Source organism: Mus pahari, chromosome 10 (assembly GCF_900095145.1).
Source record: "Mus pahari chromosome 10, PAHARI_EIJ_v1.1, whole genome shotgun sequence".
In the NCBI taxonomy this organism is placed as follows: domain Eukaryota; kingdom Metazoa; phylum Chordata; class Mammalia; order Rodentia; family Muridae; genus Mus; species Mus pahari.
The window spans coordinates 50,978,023-50,993,907 of record NC_034599.1 but is presented as its reverse complement, the minus strand read 5'-3'; the positions used below and the strand labels follow the sequence as shown (position 1 = coordinate 50,993,907).

At 49.2% G+C, this 15,885-nt stretch overlaps 1 protein-coding gene across 1 annotated transcript in view; it reads right to left on the bottom strand.

Moving 5' to 3' along the window:
• Pstpip1 (proline-serine-threonine phosphatase interacting protein 1) overlaps window positions 1-15,349 on the bottom strand; it is a 38,884-nt gene extending 23,535 nt beyond the window's left edge. Inside the window, 2 exon segments of the mRNA XM_021207516.2 lie at window positions 14,669-14,875; window positions 15,335-15,349. Coding sequence (XP_021063175.2) covers window positions 14,669-14,875; window positions 15,335-15,349 — 222 coding nt within the window.
• Window positions 15,350-15,885: the final 536 nt, after the last annotated feature.

Sequence of the window (15,885 nt, the reverse complement as noted above, 5' to 3'; positions counted from 1 at the left end):
ATGCACCCACCATCTGTGGGGAGCCTGCCCTGCCATGATGATTGGCAGTCATTCCAGAGCTCACCAGGGTCTGGCAGAGGGAGAGTAGGGTAGGAGGCAGATGCCTTGGGTGAGGGTGAGTCAATCAAGAAGTGGCGGGGGCTTCGGAGAAGCAGGAATGATGCCTCCCCTGATGGCCCTGAGACTAGGAGTGGACACAGACCGCACAGCAAACCTGGAGGGTCCCAGCTGTCTCCAAAGGAAGGACAGATGCTGCTTGTGGCATGCATGCTCTTAAGTGGTCCACACTGGGCTCCTTTTTATAGCCTACAAGGAACTCCTCTACCTGGAACCAGGCACCAAAGGCTCAGACATTGTCCCTGGAAATGCCATCCCCAGGTATCACGCCCCCCCCCCCTTTCCTACCAGAAGATGTCTCAGAAGAGCACTGGCCTGAGACGGAGGTCCTGCAACGGACACAGAAGCGCTGATCACTGGGTTCTGAGTCTGCTAGGTCCCATTGACACCTACGTGACCTTGAGCTTGTCACTTAACCCCTAGAGCTGAGACCACTGCCTGTGTAAAGTAGGGTACACATCCCTGCCAGGGGTTTAGAGAACCTAATGACATGACTCATGAAGGAGACTATACACTCAGCGGGCTGCTTCTCGAAAATGGCGCCTATTGTGGTTAGCACATATTGACTAAAGGACAAACAGAAAGGAAATTGAAAAGGAGAACTGGGGTTGGAGCCTCACTGTGACACTTCTCTGCGTCTCAATGTTTCCATTTGGAAACTGGGTGAATACATATACCTTGTGCTCTGCAGGGCTGATATGGGATAGCCTGCTTTGTGGCTGCGAATTGTGGTGGGGGTTGGGTTTTCTCAAAGACAGAAATGAGCCACTGGCCTTGTAGGGGAGTCCATTCCTGTCCCACTCCCTCTGGAGAAGGGTTCTTATGCAGCCTCAGTAGAGTCTGGACTCAAGAGTGGCCCCCATTCTAGCCAAGCTGTTTCCAGGGCTCAGAGTTAGCCAGGCTTTGTACTTCAGTGTGTGTGTGTGTGTGAGTGTGTGTGTGTGTGTGTGTGTGTGTGTGTGTGTGTGAGAGAGAGAGAGAGAGAGAGAGAGAGAGAGAGAGAGAGAGAGATATTCCTTGTCCTTACAGTTTGCAAGTCTGTCAGTCTCCAGCTTCTATCCATAGCAGGTAATGTATACCATATTCTTTCTAGACAAGGGCTCACAGGACCACCCATGAACATAGTAGATTCTTGTGTTCTAAGGTCAGAGTAAGAGAAAAAAGATAGCACCCGCTAAGAAAAGGACCCGTGTCAGAGTAGGGCATTATTTTGCCCTGCCAAACACACAGCCAGTAAGTGGGCATTTGCATAGAGCCACACCCAGGGAAAATTTGGCTCTAAGCAAGAGCTTCCTTCCCCCGGGTCCCAGGAAGCGGGGCAGGCTGAGAGCTTTTTATCTGACAGATCCATTGGTAAAGCACACTTGTAATCCAAGCACTTTTCTTAATCAAATCAAGAGTCACCACAGGCCCTGCTGACACAATACCTCCTTTGATGCCACGCCAAGGTGTGACAGCTCCACCCATGCCCCACCCCACTCAATTCCATTGCCGTGAAGCTCCAGGGACATGGCCTACGTTTGGTGAGAATCCCCCTGTTCACCTCACCCCCCGCATACATCCCTACATTTTCTTGCTTGAACTGTCTTCAGTTGACCTTCCGAGCCTTCCTATCCTCTGTGGTCTGGAGACCCTGTCCCTGGAGAACAGTCCTGAGCTGGGCCAAGGACAGGTTTTGAAAAGGTACCTAGAAGGGAACATCATTTGCTTCAGAGGCTGTGGTCCGTAAAGCAGGGGTCAGAACGGCACATTTTCACAGATGCCGCAGGTCAGGCAGGCAGCCGTCATGGTGACACTGATTCCCAGCAGAGCCTACCACAGTCCATGAAGGAGGCTGTGGCCTGGGCTGCCAGGCTTCCCCCAGACCCTCCTTGTAGAATGTTGGGAGTATCCAGAGCCTGAAAGAGGGCTGGACATTAAGAGCTTGGCAAAGAGTCAGAGGCAGGACACCACCAGAAAGAGCCAACCACTATGGAGGACTCCATAGTACCCGCAGGTAGGGCTGTAGCAGGAACTTATCATGAGTGGGGAAACCAGGCCACACAAGGTAACCAAAAGAAGGCCCAGACCTCAATTTCCTTATCTATTAAATGAGAACAAAACCACACTACTAGAGACCCAACCCCCAAAACCATCTTGAAAAAGAACAAAGTTTGAAGATACCCTTGATCCCAAATTTTATAGAGCTACAGTAATAAAAACGGTGGTACTGGCTCAAAGGCAGACCCATAGAACAATGGAATCGAGCAAACGGCCCAGAAATAGGGCCTGGAGAGATTGGCTAGTGGTTAAGAGCACTGGCTGTTGTTCTAGAAGACGACTTGATGCCCAGCCTGGTAGCTCACAACCATTCCTAACTCCAGTTCTAGGGGATCCAACGGCTTCCTCTGGCCTCTGCTGGCAATAGGCACACAAGTGACGCCCAGACATGCATGTAGGAAGGGCACTCTATACACATTAAAAAGAGTCTAGGAATAAATTTTCATATGTGTGTGTGTGTGTGTGTGTGTGTGTGTGTGTGTGTATGTCACATGCGTGCAGGTCCCCTCAGAGGACAGCAGGGGGCATGAGGTTCCTCGGAGCTGGAGTTAAGGGTATTATGAGACGCTTGTCATGGATGCAGGTCCTCTGGGGGAGCAGAAAGTACCCTTAGCCACAGAGCATGTCTCCAGCCCCTGGTCAACTGATTTTTGGATGGGTGCCAAGTACATTCGGTTGGGAAATGACAATCTTTTTCACAAATACTGCTGGGAAAGCTAGATATGCACGTGTAAAGGAAATGAAAACAGACCCTTACCTTATACCGTGTGAAAAAGATCAATGCAAAATATGTCAGAGCACAAACGTAAGATCTAAAGCTATAAAGATCCAAAAAGAAAATCAAAGAGAAAAGTGACCTGACACGGAATTTGCCAGTGCCATCTTGAATGTGACATTATGACAATACAAACAAACTAACTGACAAACAAAAAACCGGGTAGGGTGGGCTTGAATAAAATGAGTAAATAAATGCTTGTGCATCGAAGGACAACATCAAGGGAGTAAAAAGACAACTTATGGAACAGAACACATGATTTGAAAAATCACATATCCGTTACAGAGTGAGCGTCTAGACTACAGAGAGAACTCACCGAGAAGACAATGACATGGATCAAAGATGGGCAAAGGGATTGAGTGGTCATGTCTCTGAAGAAGATATCCCAGTGACCCACAAGCACAGGAAGAGCTCCACACCATTAGTCGTCAGGAAAATGCAAATCAAACCACAGTGTAATACCGCTTATGCCAACTAGGACTGCCATGACTCAAGATGGAGGAGGAGGGGGAGGAGGGAGAGGAGGGGAGGAGGAGGGGGAGAAGGAGGAGGAGGAGTTAACAATCCTAAGCAAAAAGGTGGAAAAATCATATTCCTTCCCCATTGCTGAGGGAATATAAAATGGGTCAGTCAGTATGAAAACTAGTTTGTCATAATGGTGCTGATAGCGTTCAGGGCAGAACACTTGACTAACATGTGTGAAGCCCTGAGTTTGACCCCAACACTGCAATGGAAAAGTTAAATGTGGCATTACTATGTGATCCAGAAACCACAGTTCTAGATTCTCCCTGAATGAAAAGCAGCGTTAATCATGACAACCGAAAGGAAGACACAGCCAAGTGTCCATTGATGGATGACTGCACAGTCTGGGCATATGTTCGCTCACTCTCTGCCTGAATTATAAAGAAATGGTGCTGTCTTTTCTGTAAAGTGGTCAAATAAAACAAAATTCCATGAAAAAAATATTTTTAAAAAGAAGTCACTTGGCATCCTTTCAAATTTCTCCAGGCCAACACTTCCTGAAATCAAAATAAACAATCAAAGTTGCACTTTCTACTTTGAAAAGAAAAAAGTATTGCCGGGCATGGTGGAGCACACCTTTAATCCCAGCACTTGGGAGGCAGAGGCAGGCGGATTTCTGAGTTCAAGGCCAGCCTGGTCTACAGAGTGAGTTCCAGGACAGCCAAGGCTACACAGAGAAACCCTGTCTCGAAAAACCAAAAAAAAAAAAAAAAAAAAAAAAAAAAAAAAAAAAAAAAAAAAAAAAAAAAAAAAAAGAAAGAAAGAAAGAAAAAAGAAAAAAGTATTATGCTTATAGCTGTGTTGTTCTAAATCAGTGAGTCCTAAGAGAGTGTGAGCCCAAGCTCAGACCACTCAGAGCGAGGCACAGGACCCCTTTGCTTTAGGAATGAAAACCCTGCAGGGCACACTGTGGATGAGCTTGCCTGCTCACTTCCTGCAGAACTAAAACTTTCCTGCTTTACCAAGATGCAGTCATTTTCTGAGACTCCAGACCTGTGATGGAACGCGCACACAAAGGAAGAGAAAATTCCTGACAGATACTGCAGTGTGAATGAGCCTCAAAGATGCTTTTCAAGTTTACTGAACCAGAGGACAATAAATACAGCAAGGCTCTACTGTGGGTACCTGGATTAGTCAAATTCACAGAGGCAGACAGTAGAGCTGAATGTGGCGCACACAGCTACAACTGCGCCACTCTAGAAGTGTACAGCCAAGTACAGGGGCAGTCTGGGCTATATAGGCACCTGTCAACCAACAAACCAACGAACACAACTGAAACCAATAGATGGACCGAGCCAGAGGTGGTGACTGGGGCCAGGTGAGAGTCCCTGCTTTGTATATGCAAGGCCTTAGGTTCAATACCCAGAGCGCTTCCCCACCCCCACCCCAATGCTCACACAAGCAGAACGGGGTGAGGAGTGTCCTCCAAAGTCCTACAAGTCAAGGCTTGGCTGCCTGCCTGTGGCTCTATGGCAGGGTGGCAGAGCCTTCAGAAGCCTAAAGAAAGGAAGTTACATCATTAGGGACCTGCTTTTGAGGAAAGTACTGGGGCTCAGGTTTCCTCCCTGACCTCATCTCTTGCTATCTCTCCTTCCCTTCCACTTCCTTCTTCCCTCCTGTCTTCCTCTTTCCCTACACCCCTCTCCCACAATCCTCCCCGCCTTCCTTCCTGTTGCCATGAGGCAAGCAGCTTGGCTCCAATGATGCCCTGATTCACTACAGGCTAATGCAGTGGGTCCATGTAACCGTTTGAAACCATGAAACCTTCCCTCTTCATAAGCCGATTCCTCAGGTATTATGTCACAGCCCTGGAAGGCAAACCTTGAGCAGGAAGGGAAGGAATCCTATCATTCAAGGGGAGTAGTTTCTGTTCAGACAATAAACAGCTCTAGAAACAGGGAGTGTGCTAAATACCACTGACTGGCACGCTTAACACTGGTAAAACAGTAAATTTTATGCTACATATACTTACCACAAAAACCCAGCACACATACTCCAAACCTTCAAACCCACCTGCTTCTTGGGCGAGCCAAGGAAGCCAAGCAAATGGTAAAGGCCGAGTGAGCCCCATCAGCACCAGGACGCATCACCAGAGCTATATTCTCCAGTAGCTTAAGGCCAACTCCTCCCCCAGAAAATTTGACTTAATTGGTCTGCAGACAGACACTGGGATTTCTGAGAGCTCTGGTCCTGCTTCAGCTCTGACCTTATGTCCTCTGGTGCCCCAGTCTTTCCTTCTGGTCAAACAGGTCTCCTTGTGGTCCCTTTGAACATGGCAAGCTGATACCTGCCACAAAACATCACTTTCTTCCACCTTGGTGTGGTTCCATTTCTCATTCCCATTGCTATAGGAACGAGAAGCCCTGGGTCCCACCTGGGGCTCCATCCTCACTCGGGGGGCGGGAGGGGCAGCTGCTTGTTCTCACCGAATGGTGGCTGGCCTGCCTATATGATCCGTTACCCACTGCCCAGGAGCCCAAGGGCTTCTCTAACCCTAGAGGCAGACAAGCCCTACCTGGGTCCAAGCTCCTGGTGCCATTTTTCCTCCATCATCCCTGTTTCCTCCATGTGAAGCTAAACTAAGAACACCGGACTCTTAACAATATTGCGCGCATGTTCCAAAAAGCTGAAGAAAGATAACAATTTTGGAAGTTTTCACAATGAAGAAATGATAGAATTTAAAGAAGTAGATACAACATGTTATCATACCTTTTCAAGATATTAACATGTGCAGGTGTGTGTGTGTGTGTGTGTGTGTGTGTGTGTGTGTGTGGTGTATGTACATTTGGGCACATTTTCCTGTATGTGGAGGTCAAAGGTCAGCTTTCAGGGGCCTCCCTCAGTTGTTCTTTACCTTATTGTTAGTTATTTATTTATTTATGACAGGTCTCTCACTGAACTTGGAGCTTAAACCAAGTCGCTCAGGCTGGCTGACCAATGAGCTTCAGGGATCCAGCTGTCTGCAGTTTCCCCGTATGGAGGTTATGGATGCTGTCTGGCTTTCCTGTCAGTCCTGGGGATCCACACTCAGGTTCTCATGCTTGCACAGCAGGTGCCTTACCAATGGACCATCTCCCCAACTCAGTTCTTAGGTATCAGCTAACACTGTTTTTTATTTTTAAGACATAATCTTGCTATACTGTCCAGGCTAGTCTTGAACTCATGATTCTCCTACCTCAGCCTCCTCAGTGCTTGGATTATAGTGATGTGCCACATACCCCTTCATTCCCTATCCCTCACTGTGCCTGACTGAAGATTAAAAGAAAAGAATAGCAATGTCATGGGACCATTAGTGTAATTGAGGGAGATGACATGGGTCATCTCGTGATTTAAAACCAAAGAGACAACTCTCTGGTGGTGGAATGTCATTTTGGACATAGTTAAAGAGGTATTCTAGAAAGACTTATGTTCACGAGACACATACTCAGTTATAAGTCTTCCTTGAGTCCCATGCTGGCCCAGTTATTAGGATGAGCCAGCGATGGTCCGTGACCACTGCCTGAAGCCTCCCCTTCCTCCAAGCCAGTTTCTAGGTGATGGTGACTCACGACTCTAAAATAGATAAGCAAAGTAGGGCCCAGAAAGGGAAACTACCACCTCCAAGCTCACTCAGAAAGTGAGGGTGAAACCGGGCAAGCCATCAAGAAAGCCTGTTTCCTTGGTAAACAACAAGGCCGTGAGGGACTGTCCTTCACAGCCATCACTCAGGGTAGCCCAGTGTAAGTACTCTGTCAAGGCATTCTCAGCTTCCTGGCTTCCCCACTTCACCATTTTCAGCAAGTTCCTCCCCTCAAATGCTTTGTGATGTCAGGCAGCTCGGGTGAGGTGGAGGGTAGTCCAGCTGTAGCCTGCAGCCACCACAGGAAAGGGTCAGAAAAGGCAGAAGGAAGTGTATATGCCACCCATAGGGATAGAAGCCTTTCACAATCTAGCCGGGGTTTCCCTTCCTACAAGGCTTTGCACAACATCAGCTGTGCTGGGTCCCCTTTCCACACCTCTGCTCTGCCCTCCTAGCTCCCAGATTCCCTTCACCCCACCTCACCGCACCCCACCCCACCCCAGGGGCTGTTCAAACTCTATGCAGAGGCCAGAAGAACCTGAGAAATGTTTGAGGTTTTGGAGTCTAAAGTGCAAAAGGGGCCATGGAGAATCTCACACTTTCTACAGAGGGTGGATCCTGCAGCCAGTATATCCTTGAGTGACAATTGACTGGCATCACAGCCACTCGGTGGTGAAGATAAGGCAGGTGGACCTCTGTAAATTAAAAAGGAAAAGAAAGGAAAGGAAAGGGAAGGGAAGGGAAGGGAAGGGAAGGGAAGGGAAGGAAGGGCAGAGCAGCAGAGTCACAGACACACATCTCTGCAGTCTCCTATCACACCACACCAGTAGAATGGCCTTAGTAGTGCCAAGATTTTGGTCTATGGCCGCTCTCATGCACAGCCTGTGGAAGGGGCAGTGCTATCGGACCACAAACTTGACCTAAAAATACCTTCTGGCCTTGAAAGCAGAGTTACTTGGTTTTATTTAAAAGCGGTTTCCTTTTTTTTTTTTTTTTTTTTTTTTATGATGTATGGAATCTATATTTAATTGCAAAGATTAAATACACCCCTTACTCCATTGGAATAAGAAAAAGCAGGGAAAGTCCATCTCTCCTGAACCCACAGAAACCAGTGCCGGCCCAGGCGTGGACCACCCCACGAAGATTATAATCCAACCAAGGTGTTCTTGGAATCCAGGAGTAGAGGGCATTGAGCCGCTTGTGCCCTGGAGCTACCTGAAGCCAGGATGACACTGGCTAGCTCCTTGCAAGCTATAATTGGGGACACCTGTGGGGTGGCCATCCTGATGCTAACACAAAGAAGTGCTGCTACGTTCTTCTGGGGTTGTCTTAAGGAGTCGAGACTACGAAAAATCTTCATGGACCTTGAAACAAATGTTCTCTTTTTTTATTTTGACTTGTTTAATTCGAGTGTTAAGCTGACATGGTTCAGAACTCAATGATGAAATGCTCAGGGTCACCTGGTCCTATCCCTCACCCGTTTCTTTCCTCTTACCCTGCCAACAGCCTACCTCTTTCATTCACCCTGTGTAGCCTTCCAGAGACTCTTGTTGTGAAAATGAGCTGATGCTGGTGTCTGCAGATCCCCAACTTGCCACACATCATAGAGACTTGTTCAGAGCATCCATCCCCATCCCTCTCACATCGCAGGGAAGAAGATGTGGAAGGTGGCTGGTGGCAGCCAAGGCTAAGACACCCAGAGCCTCCTGGTTCATCTCCTGCACACTCGACAAGCCCCTGTTGCTTCCTAGTCACTGGCCCACATGGAGCCCCTGGTCCCTTGAGCCTAAGTAACGAAGTCCCACACTGCTCCAAGTCCTCAAAGCCGAGATGGCTCTGGTTTGTTGACCACAGGCTCAGGCCCTTCCAAGCCACTTGGATCGTCCCTGCAGCAGTAAGAAAGGTCCCTACTCTAGCCAGAGGACCTTCAGAGGTCTTAAAGTTGCTGTTCACACCAACACCAAGGAACCGACCAGATCCACTTAAACCTTAAAGCAGAGGTTTCTTTCAGACGCAACTGAACTGCACAACTTAAACATGGTTAAGATGGGGGAAAGGAGAGTTAAGATGATAAATATATGGGGTCAGTTGAAGAATTTATCCCTGCCCTGTCTGTTGGTTCAATCCCTAGAGAGAAATGCAGTCTTTTGGTGCCGTGGGTACCGCCCACCAGCCAGCTAGTGGTAGTTTGTTGACAACCAGTAGGCCCAGGTTTCACTGGCAGCCTTACCATGTATAGTTCAGCCTGGCTCCTCCAGTCCCTGTAGCCCCTGAGTTGTGTGTGACAGCCTGCCATTGGCTCCTGCACACTCAGACTAGTTGCAATGATCTAAACTTCTTTTTTTTTTTTTTTTTTTTTTTTTTAAGATTTATTTATTTATTATATGTAAGTACACTGTAGCTGTCTTCAGACACTCCAGAAGAGGGNGTCAGATCTTGTTACGGATGGTTATGAGCCACCATGTGGTTGCTGGGATTTGAACTCGGGACCTTCGGAAGAGCAGTCGGGTGCTCTCACCCACTGAGCCATCTCACCAGCCCTGATCTAAACTTTTGCTTCATGTCCTCTCGGTTTTATCGTTTTGAGACAGGACTCACTGTGCAGTCCAAACTGGACTCAGACTCCTTATGTAGTCCATACAAGTCAAACTCACAATCCTCCTGCCCCAGCCTCCCAAGTACATCATCATGAAGAAAATTTCAGACTCTGAAATGAGTAGATTGTGCTCTCCTTGATTCATATTTGGCCAACTGCACAGTAGATTTGGAAAGAGTGCTTTGCAGTCCCCTTTGCTGTGATATTAAAACAACTTCCCGTTATGTAATGCAACATCTTGAGTTTTTGTCTCAGTGGTTTCATACAAATATCCAAGAACAAATTCAACTGAATATATCCAAGAGGCAAGAATCCAAATGATGTATTTTATGATATGTGTATTTTACCACAACTTAAAATAGAACTTTAAATAGTAGAAACATAAAAAGAGAGAATATAAGATTTGCACATTGTATGCATGCGCCTATGTAAACTAATCATATATAGCAAGATATTATTATTTATGTTGTGCAATGTAAGGGGACTCTTCCCTAATTGTTTTTCTCCATTTTCCCACTTTCCTCTTTGGGTTTTATATCAATATATGTTTTTCTTATAGCAGACGTATTTGTGGCTTTGACAGCCCAAGACAGACTTTCAACAGCGTGGCAAGTGGCAAACTCTCTTGGCACTACAGTAGACAGGTTCTACAAGAGAGGGCAAGCGGCTTTAGGATATGCTGGCGCGAGGCCCCCTCAGGTTTCTTCTCTCAGCCTAAATGGGAAAACTCAAGAGTCTCGGGATTGGGAAGGGGAAGAGGCACCAGCAGCTAAGGGCACACACAGGGAAGGGGCGGGCCCAGCCTTGAAGGATGAGATCTGACCGTGTACTAGAGGGAGACGCTCAGCCACGTCCCTTACCTCCCAAACAAGAAGGGATGACTCCTCAAAGATGTCCTTTGACGTACATTGGCATGCTGTGGGGAGTGTGCCCTCCTACAAATTAAAATGTAATTTTCACACACACACACACACACACACACACACATACACACACACCGTAGAAAATGAAACCAAGGGAAAATGAGGTCAGGAAGACAAATGGACCATGGGCCATTCGAAGCCAGTGGCAGCTGGGGCTATGGTGGCCTGGGCTTCCTTATAACTTGTGACCCAGTGCTAAGCAGGTTCTCAGTGGGGGGAAGCCTGCCATTCTCAACCTGAGACTGGTCTCACCTGACAGGTCCTGCTCTTCGGCCTAGTCACAAATTACCAGCAAATCTACAATGCTCCTGTCAAGGTCTGTATCACAGAAACAAACTCTTCCTTCCTTTCCACTGTGGCCAGCCACCCAAACTCACTCCCATGGCAGCCAGCCTTGGAAAGGCTCTGCACAGTCAGAATCAGGCCATCCACACTGTGTAGCTGTACAGACAGACTTTAATACAAGGCTAACAAGGGACAGGACTACGTACAGCAAGTCCCATGCTCAATGTCCCACTACTTCTAAGTCATTTTATCTGCTTTTGCTGGGAGAGAGGACTCGAGACAGGGCCTTGCTGTATATCTCTGGCTAGTCTATATCGTCCTTTGTAGCCCAGGCTGTCCTAAACTTACTATTCTCCTGCCTCCACCTTTCAAATACTGGATTAAAGGTATGTACCATCATGTCCAGCCTATCATATCTGTTTTCTATCATTTCTTTGTCTCCTTTGCTACCAGGTGAGAATAGCTCTACTAGCTCAGGTTCATCAACATTTATCTATCACCATCTATAGCCCCAGACAGACCCCTACGAATGGCTGTATCTACAGGACCCCAGTAGACACACTTGTTGCTAAAATTCCTTCCCTTTCCTCCCATGGTCCCAATGATAAGCTGATGTACAACTCCACTGAAATCCATGGTGGGAAACCATTGAGTTTACTTACTGAGCAGTGAGTGAGGGGTTATGGGAAGGCATAAAGATGACCTTAACACAGCCCATAGAAGGTCTGTGCTCGGCACGGATGCTCATCTCCCCCAGAGCTTTACAGAAGGAACCTTTCACTTAGTCCTTCCCTGAGACTATGCTGCAGCCCTTCCCCTAGAACCTGAGGCAAGGCCACGTGTAATTAGGGCAAAATTGCAGACAACTGGGAGGGAGGGCAGCTGGATACTCAGGTGAGGGCACCATTACTCTCTTGGTCCTTCCTTCCAAGAGACAGCCAATAGCAGCAAGCCCAGCAGAGATGATCAGTGGCAAACATCCCCGGCTGAACTCGTAGATGGTGGCAGTTTGACTGGGAGAATAGTCCTCTATGCTGCTTGTTCAAACTGTGGGTCAATAAACTTCGCAGGGCCTGTTAAAATCTTGGGGTAGGCTGCAGAGATAGCCAGCAGGTGAAGCACTTTGCACGTGAGTATAAAGACGCAAGTCTGAACCCGAGAACCCACATAAAATCAGGTGCAGCTCATGTCTATAACCCCAGAGGGCCTGAGGCAACGCTGGTGTGAGAGGCAGACAGAATTCCTGGATGCTCAAGCGCCGACAGATCGCCAAGTGCACACAGCAGCAAACAGGAGACCCTGTCTCAAAACAGGCGAAAGGGAGTCTAACCCCAGAGGCCACCGTCTGATCTACACACGCCACGGCACACAGGCATCTGTCCGCACTTACACAAATGCTCACGCACGCACGCACCTGCTCACACACGCGGCTTCCCGGTATCTCCTATAAGCATGTGAATGAGCTCTGGGGATCGCTCTTAGTAATGGTGTCTTTAGTTCCAGGACACCTTTGTTTCCCTCCTTCTTATGAACTGATGTTAGAAATACAGCTGGTTCCCATCTGTGTTCAGGACAAAGTTGCCAGATCAATGATCTGCTCCATCCAGCTCAGAGGTTTCCTTCCACTATTTAAAAACTAGATGTTGGGGGGCTGGAGAGATGGCTCAGTGGTTAAGAGCACCGACCACCCTTCGGAAGGTCCTGAGTTCAAATCCCAGAAACCACATGGTGGCTCACAACCATCTGTAATGAGACCTGACGCCCTCTTCTGGTGCATCTGAAGATAGCTACAGTGTACTTAGATATAATAATAAATCTTAAAAAAAAAAACAAAAACTAGATGTTGGGGCTAGAGAGATGGCTTAACAGTTAAGAACATTAGCTGCTCTTCCAGAGGACCTGGGTTTAATTCCTCCTGTAAGGTGGTGGCTCACCACCATCTGTACCTACAGTTCTAGAGGATATAACGCCCTCTTCTGGCCTCTACTGGCATTGCATGCACACGATGTACAGACAAATGCAGGCAAAAATACCCGAACACATAAAATAAAAATAAATAAAATTTCATTTAAAAAAAGGACTGGATATCCTTTCCTTTCCTTTCTTTCTTTCTTTCTTTCTTTCTCCCTAACCACACCCACTGCCTCTCCCTGTCATCTGAGACAAGTGCTTGCCATGCAGACCTGGCCTGCTTTACTTCACCTTACTTCGGGCCTCTTCTCTCTGCCTAAGCTGAGATTGCAGGCATCTGCCACCACTCTAGGCCTAAGACTATTTACTGCCAGGCTGCAGGATTCAAGGGCAGTGTGAACGGTTCCCACTGTCCACTTCCTCCTTGTCTCTGCTCTGCCTTCCCTGGGAAGCTTCTGCTAATCAAGGCCAAGGGAGCCAGCAGCAGTCCAGAGGTGTAGCCAGTGCAGGGCATGGCAAGACATCACCCAGGAAGCAGCCCCAGGGTAGCTGGGTCCTGCTGCTGCCGCCGCGCCCTGATGTCTTATATGTCGTCCTTTGGCCTGGCCCCTCCCCGCCACTGGGCTGCTGCTTTCCTCGGCTTTGATCTGGGGAAGTTGAGGCCAGACTTTGCGATCGGGATAGAGACACTAGGGATACAATGGGTCAGGGTCTGTGGCCTTCCTGGGTTGCAGGGCTCTAAGTCAGAGCAGCGATTGGATTCTTCTGGCTGTCACCTTGAGCAGTGAGCCCCCCCCCCCCCGCCCCGAACACGATGGCCGAAGCAGCTGCCTGCATCTGTAGCTCTGGACTGCTCCTACACTCTTCTCTGCAAAAATGGGAAAACTGAGGCCCAGACAGGCACAAGGTGCCCTCTCCGGGCAAGGCCCTCTGTCCTCTGTGAAGTCAAGGAAGGAAGGCCACCCATTTGCTTGGGGCCTGGACCCCAAGCAAAGCTGGCCAGAGAGGAAGGAAGGGTGGCTTACTAAACCCTCGTCCTCCCGGCCTTGACCTTAGGAGAGGGCCCTGGGTGAGTAAGAGGTCCTGAGAGTCCCCTGTGGTGTTGGAGCGTTATCCTCAGGAGAAAGACGTCCCCAGCTTTAACCAAAAGGTCTCAGCCTTGTGTCTCTAAGGGACAGTCAAGGGTGGAGGACTCAAGGGGAAGCTGAGGGAAAAGTGGAAAAACAGGAGAACTGGGCAAGCACCGTGGCCTCTACTGCCCTCCTGGCCAGGTTCCCTCATCTCACCGGCAAAAAGATTTGCTTTACACCTGCGCTGAATTTGAAACAGCAAGCAGGAAGCTGCCTAGCCCAGCCGCCTCGGTCACGGGCCTGAGGTATGCAGAGATCAGAGAGAGAGAGAGTTTTAACTCTGGCAAGGCACCAGGGCTTTACTGCATTGGGCCACCTTCAGTTGTCAAATATCTGTACTTATAACTCCATTATACAGATGTAGAAACTGAGGCCCAGAGAGAAACAGCAACCGATCCAGCCCTTACAACGCTGAGACCCGAACCAAACCAAAGTTGGCCTGGTGTCAGGGCTGCCGACTTCTCCCCTGTACACTCCTCCCTACGTGTCCTCCTCAAATCTTCCATTAGGATGTCCTGGCGAACTCTGCGGCTGGGGCAGCACGTCCCAGAGGAGAATCAGCCTGAGTACAGGGGCCGTCCCTCTGCTGGCTATGGGGGTGATGTCTGTGAGAGAAATTCATTATCTTAGCCAGGGCCCCTCTTTTGCCTTTGTCAGTAGAGATTGTGGCCCAGGCCACCTCCATAATTAAGACCCAAGTCAAGGCACAATTTTTATGGGAAAACTGTACCCCTATGTCAGTCTCCAAGGTGATTCCTGCCTGGCTGGACCTGTTCGGCAAGCTCACCGCCCCCAGTCGACTCCACTCACCCAGAAGGCATCTCGGAACTGCAGCTGGGCCATCATCCTCCAGCGTCTGTTGTGTCAAATGCTAGCACTCCTGCTTCAAGCAGGGCTGAGCATGGGCCAGGAGCCAGGAGCACGTCCCAGTCCCAGCGCGGCTAGCCCAGGCCCTCCCTCCCACTCCCAGCCGGCGCCGTCTGAAACGCTCAGAAGGCAGCCACAAGCCAGAGGCAACTGCCGGAGGAGGAAAAAAGGCTCAACCTGTTTTGTTTGAGGCTAGAATCAGCAGCGAAATGAGGAAGGAGCCCTGCCCAGTGATGGAAGGGTGGGCCTCGATTTCCAGCCTAGGCTCTCGCCAGCCCCACTGATGGAGGAGGACGCAGGCTGAGGCCCAGGGCAGGCAGCCCAGGTGGCAGGCACAGGCTGGGAGAGAGGAAGGATGTGCACAGGCCAGGCAGGCAGGCAGCCTGAGGCCGGCACAGGAAGGTTTGTGCAACCTCCCCCCAGGGCAAGCGCAGGGCTCTAACCCACAGGAAGTTGAGCTGCTGCGTTTCTCCTGCACAGCCCCGCCTGCCACCTGCCACCCTGCTGCCGGCTCAAGTCCTGGCCCAATTTAGCTTTAGAACTATCAAGTTAGGAATCCCGCGGCTGTTACTCTCCAGACCCCAAGAGGATAGGTTCTTAGGGTCTCACCCGGGGTGTGGACATCCACTATTTATTTTAACCTTAGCAGTTCATGTCCTAGACTATGTCCTACCCTCAAGTTGCTCACAGCATGGGGCAGACTCAACTGCTATGAGAGTGGAGACAGACAGTAACCAGCTAAGGAACCTCCGTCTGATGAGGCATGGGTCCTGGTCCCCGTGCAAAGCTTCACCCATTCCATCTTCAGTTCATAACTGTGATAGACAGAGGGAGTCAGGAGTCCGGAGAGTCAGGTTCAGCTTTTGTTTAGTTTGGACTCTTGCCCTTCAGTAGTGGAAGGACCTTGATTGACCTAACTCAGCGCCTCAGCCTCCCCATCTGCCACCTCCAGTCTCTGGGAAAGTGTTTCGTATCAAGAATGCCTCTGGAATTTCTCTTTGTAGGGCAAGCAGGTCCTGGGGAACCCTATCCAGACAGGGTTTGCCCACTCAGCAGAAGGGGCCTCTGGGAGTCCTGAGCCCGGGGTGGGCTGGTGAAAAGAGTGAGTCAGAGACTGTCCACAAATCACCACCCTCACCGAGACTTACCTTAGGACCAAC